The sequence below is a fragment of the Etheostoma spectabile genome, chromosome 17 (genome assembly GCF_008692095.1).
Source record: "Etheostoma spectabile isolate EspeVRDwgs_2016 chromosome 17, UIUC_Espe_1.0, whole genome shotgun sequence".
Taxonomy (NCBI): domain Eukaryota; kingdom Metazoa; phylum Chordata; class Actinopteri; order Perciformes; family Percidae; genus Etheostoma; species Etheostoma spectabile.
The window spans coordinates 5965044-5978347 of NC_045749.1; the positions used below are offsets into that span (position 1 = coordinate 5965044).

General features: G+C 38.1%; 1 protein-coding gene across 2 annotated transcripts in view; it reads left to right on the top strand.

Moving 5' to 3' along the window:
- kcnh1a (potassium voltage-gated channel, subfamily H (eag-related), member 1a) overlaps positions 1–13304 on the top strand; it is a 35949-nt gene that overhangs the window by 4386 nt on the left and 18259 nt on the right. For both annotated transcript variants that reach the window (XM_032540768.1, XM_032540770.1), the window contains 5 exons: positions 544–667; positions 4800–4906; positions 5282–5410; positions 6457–6575; positions 6657–7049. In XM_032540768.1, the coding sequence (XP_032396659.1) occupies positions 544–667; positions 4800–4906; positions 5282–5410; positions 6457–6575; positions 6657–7049 (872 nt within the window). The remainder of the gene's footprint in view (positions 1–543; positions 668–4799; positions 4907–5281; positions 5411–6456; positions 6576–6656; positions 7050–13304) is intronic.

Here is a 13304-nt window from a genome sequence, read left to right on the forward strand (position 1 = left end):
TTTTTTAACAAGACATCTGTTTCACAAAAACATTTTAAATAGACATATACAGCATGAAGGGATGTTAAGTCATACATTTGTTTCCATGATGAGGAGATTACCTTCACCATATTGTCACTGAACAGACCATAATGGCCGTGTATAACTGCTGAAGCACTTATATCCTTAATGTTTCTCTTCCATGTAAATTTGTGTTGAGAATCTATTAATTAATCTACAAAAAACTGAATGCTTTACAATACAATGTTCCAAGGTTAGACACTTAGAAATTAAATTTCAAATCTAGTTTTGCCCTAACATTTGCTTTGTAGTTATGTGTCCTCTCACTCTTTGAATAACTGTAATTTTTTTGCAATTTCCTTTTTAGTTGCAGCTCTAACAATCCTTGACTTTGATGTAGATATGTAATAAGCCTCAACCTTTTCTTAACTCAAGCTCTAGTAGTATATTAGTTGAAGTAGTTGTATTTGTATATTGTTTTTTTAAGAAATACTGCAACCTTTCAAGTTTGTTCACCCATCTTCCCTGTTCACTTTCCATCAGATACCAACTTTGTCCTGGGAAATGCTCAGATAGTAGACTGGCCCATCGTCTACAGCAATGATGGTTTCTGCAAGTTGTCGGGCTACCACAGAGCAGAGGTGATGCAGAAAAGCAGCACCTGCAGGTAGGCAAGAGGATCTGTGTGTCTTAGCGTAAGATATATATATATATATATATATATATATATATATATATATATATTATATATATTCACAAATGTGTTTATTGATTACAGACACATAATGAGTTTTACCTGTTTTACCTCATCCATATACCAAACCAATTTTAAAATAAGATTATTACTTATTATTGTGGAATTGTTATAATTTGAATGATTTTACAGATTATTTTTTACAGATACAGTACAAGATGAAGTGACAATGCAATAACTAATTTAGATGAGCTTCATCTTGGCTGACGAAGCTAAAATAATCCTGCTGTTGCTGCAGTTATGCTACATTGTGAGAAAGGATGACTTCCCTTTTTCAAATGTGCCTGGAGTAAAAAGTTGTGTGGAGCTCTTATTTAGATCCCTGCATCCATCATAGTCTTGGACCTTTTGTAGGGGTTTGACTTTAGTTTACCTGACAATACAATGAGTTTATTTTATGCCACTGTAGAAGCCATTTTCTACTGTATCTACTTGTGATATTTGTATTTTTTAACTGCCACCAGGCAGAGCATCCTTATTCTGAGGTAATTGGAGAAGCTTATTTGAGGAGGATAATGTAATCGGTTGCAGGTGGATACAGTGTGCTGGTGTTCATGCTCATATTTGTGGAATATTTTGACTTATTTTTAAGAGAAAGTGAAAGTGTGCAATGTTTTCTGATTCTTTTGCATAATTCCTCATTAATTAGCAGGATGAGAGGGAGAGTTAATGCATCAGCAGTACAACAGAAAGATTTTAACTATTAGTTTCTTCCTTTGAGCTAAATGCCAACGTCAGCAGGCTCACGATGTTAGTGCCAACATGCTGATGTTTAGAAGAAATAACGATAAGCATGTTATGCTGAAACATCTTACTTAAGTATGTTTATATGCTAACACGCTATCAGTTCAAGCAACAAAAGCAATAAGGTGGATACAGGCGATGTTCCTCCACAGGGTTACTGGGTGGTCAATATGAGGAGCTCAGTTTTCTAGTTTCAGGGGCCTTTCTTTATCCTAGATCCAACTGTGAGGAGATCCTGGATCAACTACATCTTCGGAATCCCTTAAGCAAACTATCTCAATGAATGTTTCCATAATTTAAGACAGTTAAAAGCTTTACTATGTAACTTTTTAATATTAATGAACGTGCGTTACATTGAAGCCATTTCCAAATGTGTTGACACAAAGCTAATGAAGACTATCAGCTCCACACAACTCTCTCTGCATTTCTCAGTATGGCTATGTTCAGAAGATTGTGTTGTCCGGTGACTTTCGCACGCAGAAACTTAAGTAAAGGTAATTCATCCATCATGTTTTTTAATCCTCTGTTACCTCATTGGCTACTAGCAACTGCGTGGCGGAGGTTGGGGACCACGTGCAACCGACAATGTTGTTGTCATTACTTAGAATTCCTCATGGAGGAGACAGAAACTATGCACTATGGCTTTAAGAATATGTTGTTTTTTTTAAAGATTTTTTGCAAGGGTAGAAACCACCTAACTAAGACACAAATCTGTAATAATATCAGGTTGTAACAACTGAAAATGCGTCCACATGACTGACTGCAACCATGCAACCGTGTACCCGGGGTCCTTTATGTGAACGGTTTTAGAGAGAGCACCAAAACTGTTCAAATAAAAGAAGAAAAATGAACTGTTAAAATGATTTGTGTACATATTTGATTGACTAGTTTCTGGACCTGTGTTTATTGTATTATAAGCATGCCAGTAAGCACTACAGCATGCCAGTAAGCACCACATTAATAGGATCACATGAAAACAGTTGGTGCTGCCAGATTTGAAAGCTGTGGGACATTTCTTGTGTTGTGGGAGAAGGCGTCTGTCACAGCCAGAACTGTGGCTATTACTGATTTAGATCCTCAGGTCCTTAAGCATAAGCTTTAGAACACTTGCCAATACAAATATTGAACCGTGTGTGTGACGATTTGTTTTAGGTTTATTTTTAGGATGCTAGATTAAATTAAGTCTCGTCTTTGTAACAGAAAGGAAAACAGACCTAAAATCTTCTGACTGTACTCGAGATCCAAATTGAGAAAATTCTATTTTCTCTTTTTTGTTTACATGTAAATAGTTTACATGCAGTTGGTTTTATCCTATGTATGGCTAAATATTACCAACATTTCAGTAGATGACAATAAGCTGTGCAGTGACCAAACAAGCCTTTGTTGTATTTACTGAAAGAAACAGTGAAAATGAAACACTATTGGACAGCAAATTCATTGACATTGATTATAATTGGAAAGCAATGATGTTTCTGAAGTAAGCGGTAGACCCAATGAATGAAAGGTCAATATTAGGATTTCATTGAAAGCACAACACAGTAATCAATAAATATATAGGATACATAGTCTACAAGACTAAACAGAGTAAAATATTGAAAGTACAGTAAGATAGTAACAGTAAGATTTCATTATTTCATTGTTATACAACAACAGATTAGTTCGGTAGAGCTAGGCTAGCTTGGTTAGCAGTAAACTAAAAAAAGGAACACAAAACCTCTGTAATGACTAGAATGCATATGCAACAAGGGCATTTTGGAAGGCCGATAAGAGATGTGTGTCAATATTTACACTGTACCAGATTTGATTAAATGCTGGTTGTAACCATGTACAAAATACATTTATTATTTAAGCATAGTGTACTGTATTAATTGTTTATTTTAGGTTAAAATGTAGCTGTAGATCTGCAGTGATTGAGTATGGGCCTCCCTCTTTCCCCAGAGGATGAATGATAATCATTTTGTGATCCTTTAACTTTCCATGTAGCTGCATCATAAGGTCAACATTTTAAATTGTTAAATACTTTGATTCATGACCAAATACTTGTAGAACTAATGGTGTCACCCTCAGCTGTAGATAGTGATGTTATTATTTAGCTCAAAGCATAACTTACGAACTGCTTCTACGGTGTCAGTTCTTCCCTATATTCTTTAAATATACTTCTATACCTTTAATCATTTGGTCTTTTTTAGCTGTTTTTATGTCAAAACACATCTCCATGTGCCTGATTATGAGGCCATTAAACATTCACAGTGTGGATGGGATAGGGTTAGGGATGTTTGATGTTTTTGAGGATGGCTCAAACCTAAAATGTCTGCTCATCTCCCCAGAGTGTTTAAGTCTAAAATCTGAGCCTCATTTGCTGCAGATGTGTGTGGATCAAAGATCTTATTTCCATCTCAACTGCTCTTACTGTGTTCTGTGTCTCCTCAATCCTGCATTTTTTTTTGTCCTTTGCTAGATCTTGTAAACATACAGTGACAAACCTGTGGGAATTTTTCATGCATGACAAGAAAGTCAGTGGAGGAATTGTTTTGTCTTTGAAGCAAGTCACATTTCTCCAGACTCAGAGAGAGAGAGAAGAAGAGAAAAGGGACATTCTTCAGTGATATTACATCAAGCACTGGTCTGAAAAGTCTCTGCAGCATCAGGATGTAGTCTCATTAAATTTAGCCTTTCTTTTTTTCATTTCACAACAAACTCGCGAGTTATATTTAGATCATGCTGGAGCAAGCTGTTACTGAGGGTGGCAGTAACAAGCAAAGTGAGATGAATGTCTCTGCAGCGGGGTTTAATGTGGGCATGGTCGCTTGACCCATCTTCGGGTTTCATTTGTTTTTGAGAGGTACTTTGCATTCGGCCAATTAGACATCAGGCTACATTTATCTTTTTTATGCTTTCAGGAGACATTTCAATGAGTTTTAATCTACTTCTGCTCTATATTTAATACAGCCTGATTCTGCATTGTAGGTCTCTAGAGAGCTCTAAATAACCCTCACTAGCTGTTCTGCACAGTTTACGCGTCTACTCCTGATGAATGGCATTTTGTTTGGTTTTTAGAAAACATACAGTTACATTTAAGAGGGAAACGTGAATAGGATGTAAAAAGGTGTGGTCAAAGAAATGGAAGACCGGACCAAAATACCACCATGTAACCAGGGAATACTTGGCAACTTTTACATTAAGACATTCACACATTAGAGCTTTCCTCAGAACACTCTTTAAGTGCAAGAACGAGCACGCTTTTCCAATGTGCCGCTGCCTATTAAATATTCAAATCGTTGTTTCCCTTTGTGTCTTCCAGCTTCATGTACGGGGAGCTCACGGACAAGGACACAACGGAAAAAGTGCGACTAACATTCGAGAATTATGAGATGAACTCATTTGAAATACTAATGTACAAGAAGAACCGTAAGTAGCAATGCCATATTATGCGAGGAAAAGAGAAAAATGGGAAGTTTTCCACTCTCTTGTAATGCAAATGTATTCAGAGCTCCTGTAACATACAGTCGAGTTTAAAGGCAGCCTAGAACCTTTCTTCCTCTGTAAAAATGTGCTAATTGGTAGAGAGCCATAGCAAAAAAAAACTTCCCCAGAAAAAGGTAGTGATGTTTGTTTCCTTTCTGCATGCAGGTGTTAAGAAAACATGGAAAGTTTGAAAGCCCAGAACACAACAGTTTACACCATGCAGTCAAGATTTCTGCTCTATGTGCACTCATTGCCATTTCTTCTAAAAATAAGCAGATGCAGCTAAATATATGTATGTTGTTCTTTTTATACTTTCAGGGACGCCTGTTTGGTTTTTTGTGAAGATTGCTCCCATTCGAAATGAACAAGAGAAAGTGGTCCTGTTTCTTTGCACGTTTAGTGACATCACAGCCTTTAAACAGCCAATTGAAGACGATTCTTCAAAAGGTTAGAGTCAACCAATTTCATTTATTTCCTTTTATTAAAAGGATGTCTCTCTGAAGCTGCCAATGAAAGTTAATTGTATGCCGGAGTGATTAAAATAGAAAACAAATGCAGATACTTCATACTTCAAATGGGCCTAAAAAACCTTTAAAATGGTTTTCAATTACCGCGGCTTACACGTGTGATCTAAAACTTTTCAGAGATTATCAAGCCGCAGGCAGAGGTAACACTAGTCCGCCAGCGATCATGATCAGACCCTGTGCATTGTGCATCTGCTCCAAACATCCAGTCAGTCAAATAAGATGAAGACAGACAAACTAGAACAACCATTAGTGCGACAAGTGACCAAAATAAGATGTGTAATTAGAATAAAATTGAGATTGTAATTCTGCATCAACAGGCAGCGCTCTGCTGTGAAGGCTGTTGCATCAGTGAGGACTTTAGCTTTAGCCCTCTGTCTTCCATGGGACATGGCCTGCGGGCAAAAATACCAAGCATGGGTTTGCGCTGTCTGAGTAGAGAGTGGGGACTGTAGGAAAAGAATCCTATGAAGACAAAAACGCAGAAGCCTAGAAAAGCTTAGGACTCCTCACCAGAAACATACTGTAACAATAGCCTTTTGTACAGCGTCCAGTCAACCAATGCTCACACTCTCTCTTTCATCTCAACCAAGCAGTGTAAACCTTCAACAGCACACTTTTTAGCCACTTTGGGGATTCATTGACATATTATCACCTCTTCAACGAATAAATAATAAAATCTTTATTACTTATGATTAAAATGTGTATGTATATATATATATATACAGTATTTACATAGATATATATTTATACATACAAAATTAAAAAAAGTATAGCAAAAAGAAAAAAATGAACAAGCAATTGTTTAATACTAAGTATTTTCAGACCTGATTCTGTGAGTCTTTTTCTTTTCACAACTCTCTCAAGCTCTGAAAACATGCTGTAGCCCCAGGAAATATACAGTACCAGAAAACATCTTGACAAAACATCATGTTAAAGATGCGTACTGTATGTGTTTCTAATCCTCAGGCTGGGGAAAGTTTGCCCGACTGACTCGAGCTCTAACAAGCAGTAGAGGAGTCTTACAACAGCTGCAGCCCACAGTCCACAAAGGAGAGAATGTCCACAAGCACTCCCGCTTAGCTGAGGTACGGAGGATACACATGATTTTTTATTTCGGTTTTCATTCAGTAAAAACTCAGTTTTCCTGACTTGCTGTTTTCCGTCAGGTACTGCAGCTCGGATCAGATATCCTACCTCAATACAAACAGGAGACCCCCAAAACCCCTCCCCACATCATCCTGCACTACTGCCTCTTCAAGACCACATGGGACTGGGTCATCCTCATCCTCACCTTCTACACAGCTATCATGGTGCCCTACAATGTCTCCTTCAAGACGAAGCAGAACAATGTGACGTGGCTGGTGGTGGACAGCATTGTGGACGTCATCTTCCTGGTGGACATTGTTTTGAACTTCCACACCACGTTCGTCGGACCCGCCGGCGAGGTCATCTCAGACCCCAAGCTGATCCGTATGAACTACCTGAAGACCTGGTTTGTTATCGACCTGCTGTCCTGCTTGCCTTACGACGTCATCAACGCCTTCGAGAATGTAGATGAGGTGAGTGCGGTGGTTCTGTGTTTGAGCTGGAGCAAGTAGTTGATCGAAAGAAATCAGAATCAGCAACTATTTTGATAATGTGTTATTCCTTTTTGTCATCTTTCAAGCCTTCGTGCCAAATGTCTGCTAGTTCCAGCTTTTCAGATGTGGGGATGTGCTGCTTTTCTCTATCTTAGGTGGTTGTACACCAAATAGTTTTGGGTTAGTGGGACATAACAAGCAATTAGAATATATCACTTTCAGCAACTATTTTGATAACTGATTAGTTTAAAAAAAAGGCCAAACATGACTATGGCATTTTACTTTATACTAGCAATAGCGGATGTTTTAGAGACAAAGCCAGAAACAGACCAAACAAAAAAATGTACGAGCTGCATAAGGTCAATATCAAATAGTGGTTGCTTTTTACTATTACAATAAAAAAAATATATATATTTTAATGCTAACAAATTAGAAAATTTGTACATGTGTTGTACATGTGCGTTGTGTATTTTTTGCCAATAAATTGAGACACCGTTAAAAATACTAGAGGTGATCCTTTTTAAGGTTATTAGGTATTATTAAGTTATTAGGTTTCCACACAGGCAAATTCATGGCAATGGCGATGTTCAGGAGGTGGGAAGGAGCAACATACTACTGCAATAGGCTTGTTTGTGAATCTATAAATGTTGCACCAAAATAAGGAGTGCTTGTTTTAGAGCTATCACAGAATCTTGAGATAATTGGCACATTTTAATTGGGGAAGAAGCGTTACATTATTAAACCGAGGCGCTCTTCAGCCCTCTGCTGTGTCACTGGCCTAAAACCATTAACACCTAATGACAGCTGACAAAGGGACTGAATCATGCTGTGAACTAAGGCATGTTGTGTTACCAAACCAGAATTTTTAGTTAGTCACTTTCAACTCTATCACTTTCTACTCATACGCAACTGTATGAGGGTGTTTTTAGGTTTACTGAAACTCTGTTTTCTTGTACAAAGGGGAAATTAAAATAGGTTGCTTTATTTGTTGTTTAGGTATGGCATAACCATGCTAACCTAAATGTGTGTCATTGAGGGAGAAGAATACCTTTACACAATGCTTGCATCATGTTGAAATATTGTATGTTGGCAGATAAAATCTATTTACAAAACATCAATCTCTAGCTGCGTCTGATTGAAAATATATTTTAGGCGCAACCACAGCTTCTGAATCAGGTCCAAATGTTCACACACACATTGATTAAATGGAGCCTCAGGGTCCTGCACTTGCCAGTTTTCATTCCAATAATTTATCATTGTGTGCTTGTGTGTGCCTAAATGTGTCATGTCTCATGTTGTGTGTGCATGTGTTATTACTTTGTAAAATGCTGTGAAAGCATTAAACAACTTGACGCGTCACAGCGAGCAGCACACTGTATGTCGGCTCTCAGGGGCTGCCAGCTAGCTCACACAGTACAAGATAATATGAAACGCTCTGGTAAAGCTTTAGAAAAAGAAGCTTGCTGGTTGGCCGTGAGCACTGAGTTGCATATGCAAGTCCAGCACTTTGGCCTCTTTCTAGTCTTTCAATGCTTCAGCATCCTAAACGCTGACAAGCTCAAGTGGCCGGAGCAGAAGCGGTCAGGGGTCAGCACGAGGGGGAAAAACAACAAGCTCTTGTGAATTTAAAAGATGAGGCTGGTGTTATTAGATCTTTTTAGTTTCATCAAGAAAAAAGGAAAAAAAGGATTGTCTGTTTAGCTTGTGTTTACAATAATACAGTTTAATTGGTACAGCCCCTTTTACAGACAAAGTCACAAAGGGCTTCACATGATAAACATTTGTAAAAAAAAAAATACAGTAGGATCCAGCAGAAAATAAGCAATGAAAAAATAATTAAACAACCAATGAAAAAAATCAATCAAGGATTAAAACATAAAACCCAAAGTTACAAACATGAAGAGAATTTAAACAAGTGCGTCCTCAGCTGACAACAGAGACTGCAGACTGTAACACAATTGGAAGGTTGTCCCCTTTTAAGGTTTAAGCGAGTGCATGGGACCACCAGTAATCCCTGGTTAGAAGACCTGAGGGACCTGTTAAGTAGTGCCGGATGGAGCAGGTCAGACATATAAACAGGTGCAAAGCCTCATAAGTCAGAACAAGAACTTTAAATTGGATCCTGAACTTGATTGGAAGCCAATGTAACAAGGATAAGACAGAAGTGATCCTGCATCCTACTGGACCTGGTCAACAGCCTTGCAGCAGAGTTCTGGACCAGTTGTAGACCGTCCTGGGACGACTTGTTGTGACAGGTGAAAATGGAGTTGCAGTAATCAAGCCAGGATGATATAAAACCATGAATGATCATCTCAAGCACTGAATGCTAAGCAACAGCTCTAAGTCTGGCAATGTTTCTTAATTGAAATGTTCGGATCAGTGATTTGATATGTTCAAAACCCATGTCATATGTCATGTCACATGGTCAATGGTTTCCAGAAATTGCAAATTGAAATTGAAATTGCAGCCATGGCAATGTTCAGAATAAAAATGTGGTAAATGTAATGAAATAACATGTCATCCAGTCCAACAGTATGGCTCTTAAATGCTTTTTAGCATAGTTTTGGACATTATGTCACAGAATATTAAGCTATATAAGGCTTTGACTACATTACAGTAAAATATATTTTTTGGGTTTGGTCTTTTTTTTTTTAAATGAAGAATTGGTGAAAATAAAAGATTAATCATCAGCTGTATCCTGTAAGATATGTATTCTTCTTGTATGTAAAGAGATTAGACATTGTTCTGTCAGGCAGTGGCTTTCGTCCACTGAAGCAAGTCATTCATGTCATTATTTGAGAAATGATTTATCAGTTATTAAAGCTGTAGTCATTAACGTCATTTATCGAACATCTAACGGTTCACAAAGCTTTTCAAATGTGAGAACATGACGCTTTTTCTCAGTTTTATATAATTGTACATTGATTATTTTGGGATTGAAGCAGTTTTGTCAGTGTCACCTTGGACTCTGGGACATTTAATAAAGTTAATGACAATACATTTAACTAAATTAAAAAAAAAAGAATTAACAACAGTGAAACTGATTGTTAGTTCCAGCTCTACCCTTTACAGCACAGCTTCATACTTTATATGTGATATTCCAGTGTACATTTAGCCTATGGTAAGATTATGGACACATTAGTGGTAAATTAACATGAAAGATGACTATCCACTTCCAGGATCATCTTCCAGTGTGTCTCTGCAACAACTCAGTGACTCCAATTTGCTCCAAATTGCTTTGAGGCAATCCATGGCAAGGGTAAATGAGAGTGGGTAAACAATCGCCCGTGTTATTAAACCGGGAGCCGAAACATCTTGCTGCTGCCACAGACCCTAACGACTGACATGAATAACTTTGATGGCTGTTTTCCCCAAAAGGTTTCCAAGTAGGGAGGGGACGATCATTAACAAGGAATGGCTGTCAAAAATGTTCTTTGCAATCTTAAAGCACCGCATGTCACATTTCAGTAACTATGACTGATAACCCCAAAACACTAATGATTCACTTTATGTTGCTACAAAAGCTGACAAAGTTAACAGAGCTTTTAGTGCATGCGTTGGTCATACTGCACACACTTTACAAAACCTAAATGAGGTTGTTATGTTTCTTTTTATTTGAAGCCTTTATTGAATATTGATTTTGTCATGTGTTTTATTCATCGCTTACTACTGATCAAGTGTCTCCTCTCTTACTTGTGCTTCGTTTTTGTTTTCTTCTTTTTCATCCGTTCTGTTTGCATGGCCTCCCCTCCCCTCCCTCTTCTGCCTGTATTCATGCATGGGACGTGATGGGAAGAATTGGAACCACCGAGCTGTCACTCAAGTAGGCTTCAGTTTGATTAGAATATGATTATGAACAGTTTTGTGTTGCACACATGCACCCTTGACAAACATGTTACAGATTCAAGATTCCTTTATTTTGTTATTGTGCTTGACACATCCACTAGTCAATAAATAAATCAGTGCAAGACCTGATGGATAAACTCTCCACCAGGCTTTAACAGCAATAGTCACGCACTCTCCACACTGTGACATTTATTCTTGCACCAACATTTCAGCTCTGACGCTCGATGAGAGTATGGCAGCAGAAGCATCAATGCATGAAATAAATGTCACAGAAAGCAAGTGAAGATTTGTGATGCTTGTTTTTTTTTTTCTCCTGTTAAAGCTTATCGTTGCCAGGCAATAACGTCTATCAGATAATGTTCTACAGTACAATTTGAAAAGGAACAACAGCATCATTAAAGCTGCATGATACCCGAGTCGTAACGTCAGCAGTAACACACTGTAAATTTTGACAAATTGACTGTAGCAACATGACAATGAAAATATGCTTTAATAGAGGAAGTTTTGAACATAGTGTTTTGTGCATTATAAGAACCACCTCTTTCTTTTAGCCACCCCTTGAGCATCTTTTCTTGAGTTTTCTAATTGGCTAACTTGGCCACATTGGGTGTCAGAAGCTGAAATGTATGACTTTCATTATGATGTTTATCATTATTGGACACTGTAGAACTCGTTGGCTCACAAAACATTAAATAGTTAACACAACATTCTTGCACACCAGAAAGATTATCATTTTACATTTATGATGTTTGAGAGGTGTTTTGCCCTGTCATTCACATTAGGCATATGGACACTAAAGTCTCATCTTGCCCTCTGCAGGAAAGCAAATAAGCATATTTTTCCAAAATGATGAAAACATTTCTTTAATCAAATATTTTCTATTTCTATATCTATTGAGTGATTCACTTTTCTCCCAACTTGTGTTTTCAGAGTTTGCAGCAGAACTCAAAAACACGATTGCACTGATGATTGAATTGTGTTGGAGCTCAGGTCTGTAAAGTGAATTTAGAGAAGCTGAGGTGTCTGGCATGCAGCTAGATCAGATCAAGTGACAGCGAGCACTGCAGTCGTACTCGCATTGCAGACCACAGCACATTAGCAAATCAATTCCCTTCCCATTCGTCTCACACACACACACACACACACACACACACACACACACACACACACACACACACACACACACACACACACACACACACACACACACACTGAATACCAGCAGCAAAATGATGGGACTGCAATTGTCTGTTTGAGTGGATGTCAGTTAAGCTGAGTCGACATTTAGCTGCTTGCCAGGCAGGCGGCAGGAACCGCTAAAAGTTGTAAAATTTCATCACATTGCACAGGAATGTTTTAAAAACCAACTCAGCATATATTAAATCTTTGAATATTGTGTTTTTCCTCATCTTGTTTGTATAATGTGTTTGCTTTTATCTTTGTATCACATTTACTGTAGGTTCATAGACTTAGTCTTAGTCTTAGTGATTCTTTAAAACACTTTCAAGTGTTTTGATTTGTGTTTTGTTTATGTTATGTAGAAGTGAGACCCTGAGCAAACACAGCAGTACAGTGAGGGAAAAGAGTATTTGATCCCCTGCTGATTTTGTACGTTTGCCAACTGACAAAGAAAATATCAGTCTATAATTTGAATGGTAGAGTTATTTGTCAGTAAAAGGCAGAATAACAGGAAAATCCAGAAAAACGCATGTCAAAAATGTTATAAATTGATTTAATGAGGAAAATACGTTTTGACCCCCTCTCAATCAAAAAAGATTTCTGGCTCCCAGGTGTCTTTTTTACAGGTAACGAGCTGAGATTAGGAGCACATTCTTAAAGGGAGTGCTCCTAATCTCAGTTTGTTACCTGTATAAAAGCCACCTGTCCACAGAAGCAATCAATCATATTCCAAACTCTCCACCATGGCCAAGACCAAAGAGCTCTCCAAGGATGTCAGGGACAAGATTGTAGACCCACACAAGTCTGGAATGGACTACAAGACCACTGCCAGGCAGCTTGGTGAGAAGGTGACAACAGTTGGTGCAATTATTCACAAATGGAAGAAACGCAAAAGAACTGTCCATCTCCCTCGGCCTGGGGCTCCATGCAAGATCTCACGTTGTGGAGTTGCAATGATCGTGAGAACAGTGAGGAATCAGCCCAGAACACCGGAGGATCTTGTCAATGATCTCAAGGCAGCTGGGACCATATTCACCAAGAAAACAGTTTGTAACACACTACGCCGTGAAGGACTGAAATCTTGCAGTGCCCGCAAGGTCCCCCTGCCCAAGAAAACACATATACATGCCCCTCTGAAGTTATTCCACTGAACATCTGAAGGATTCAGAGGACAATTTGGTGAAAGTGTTGTGGTCAGATGAGACCAAA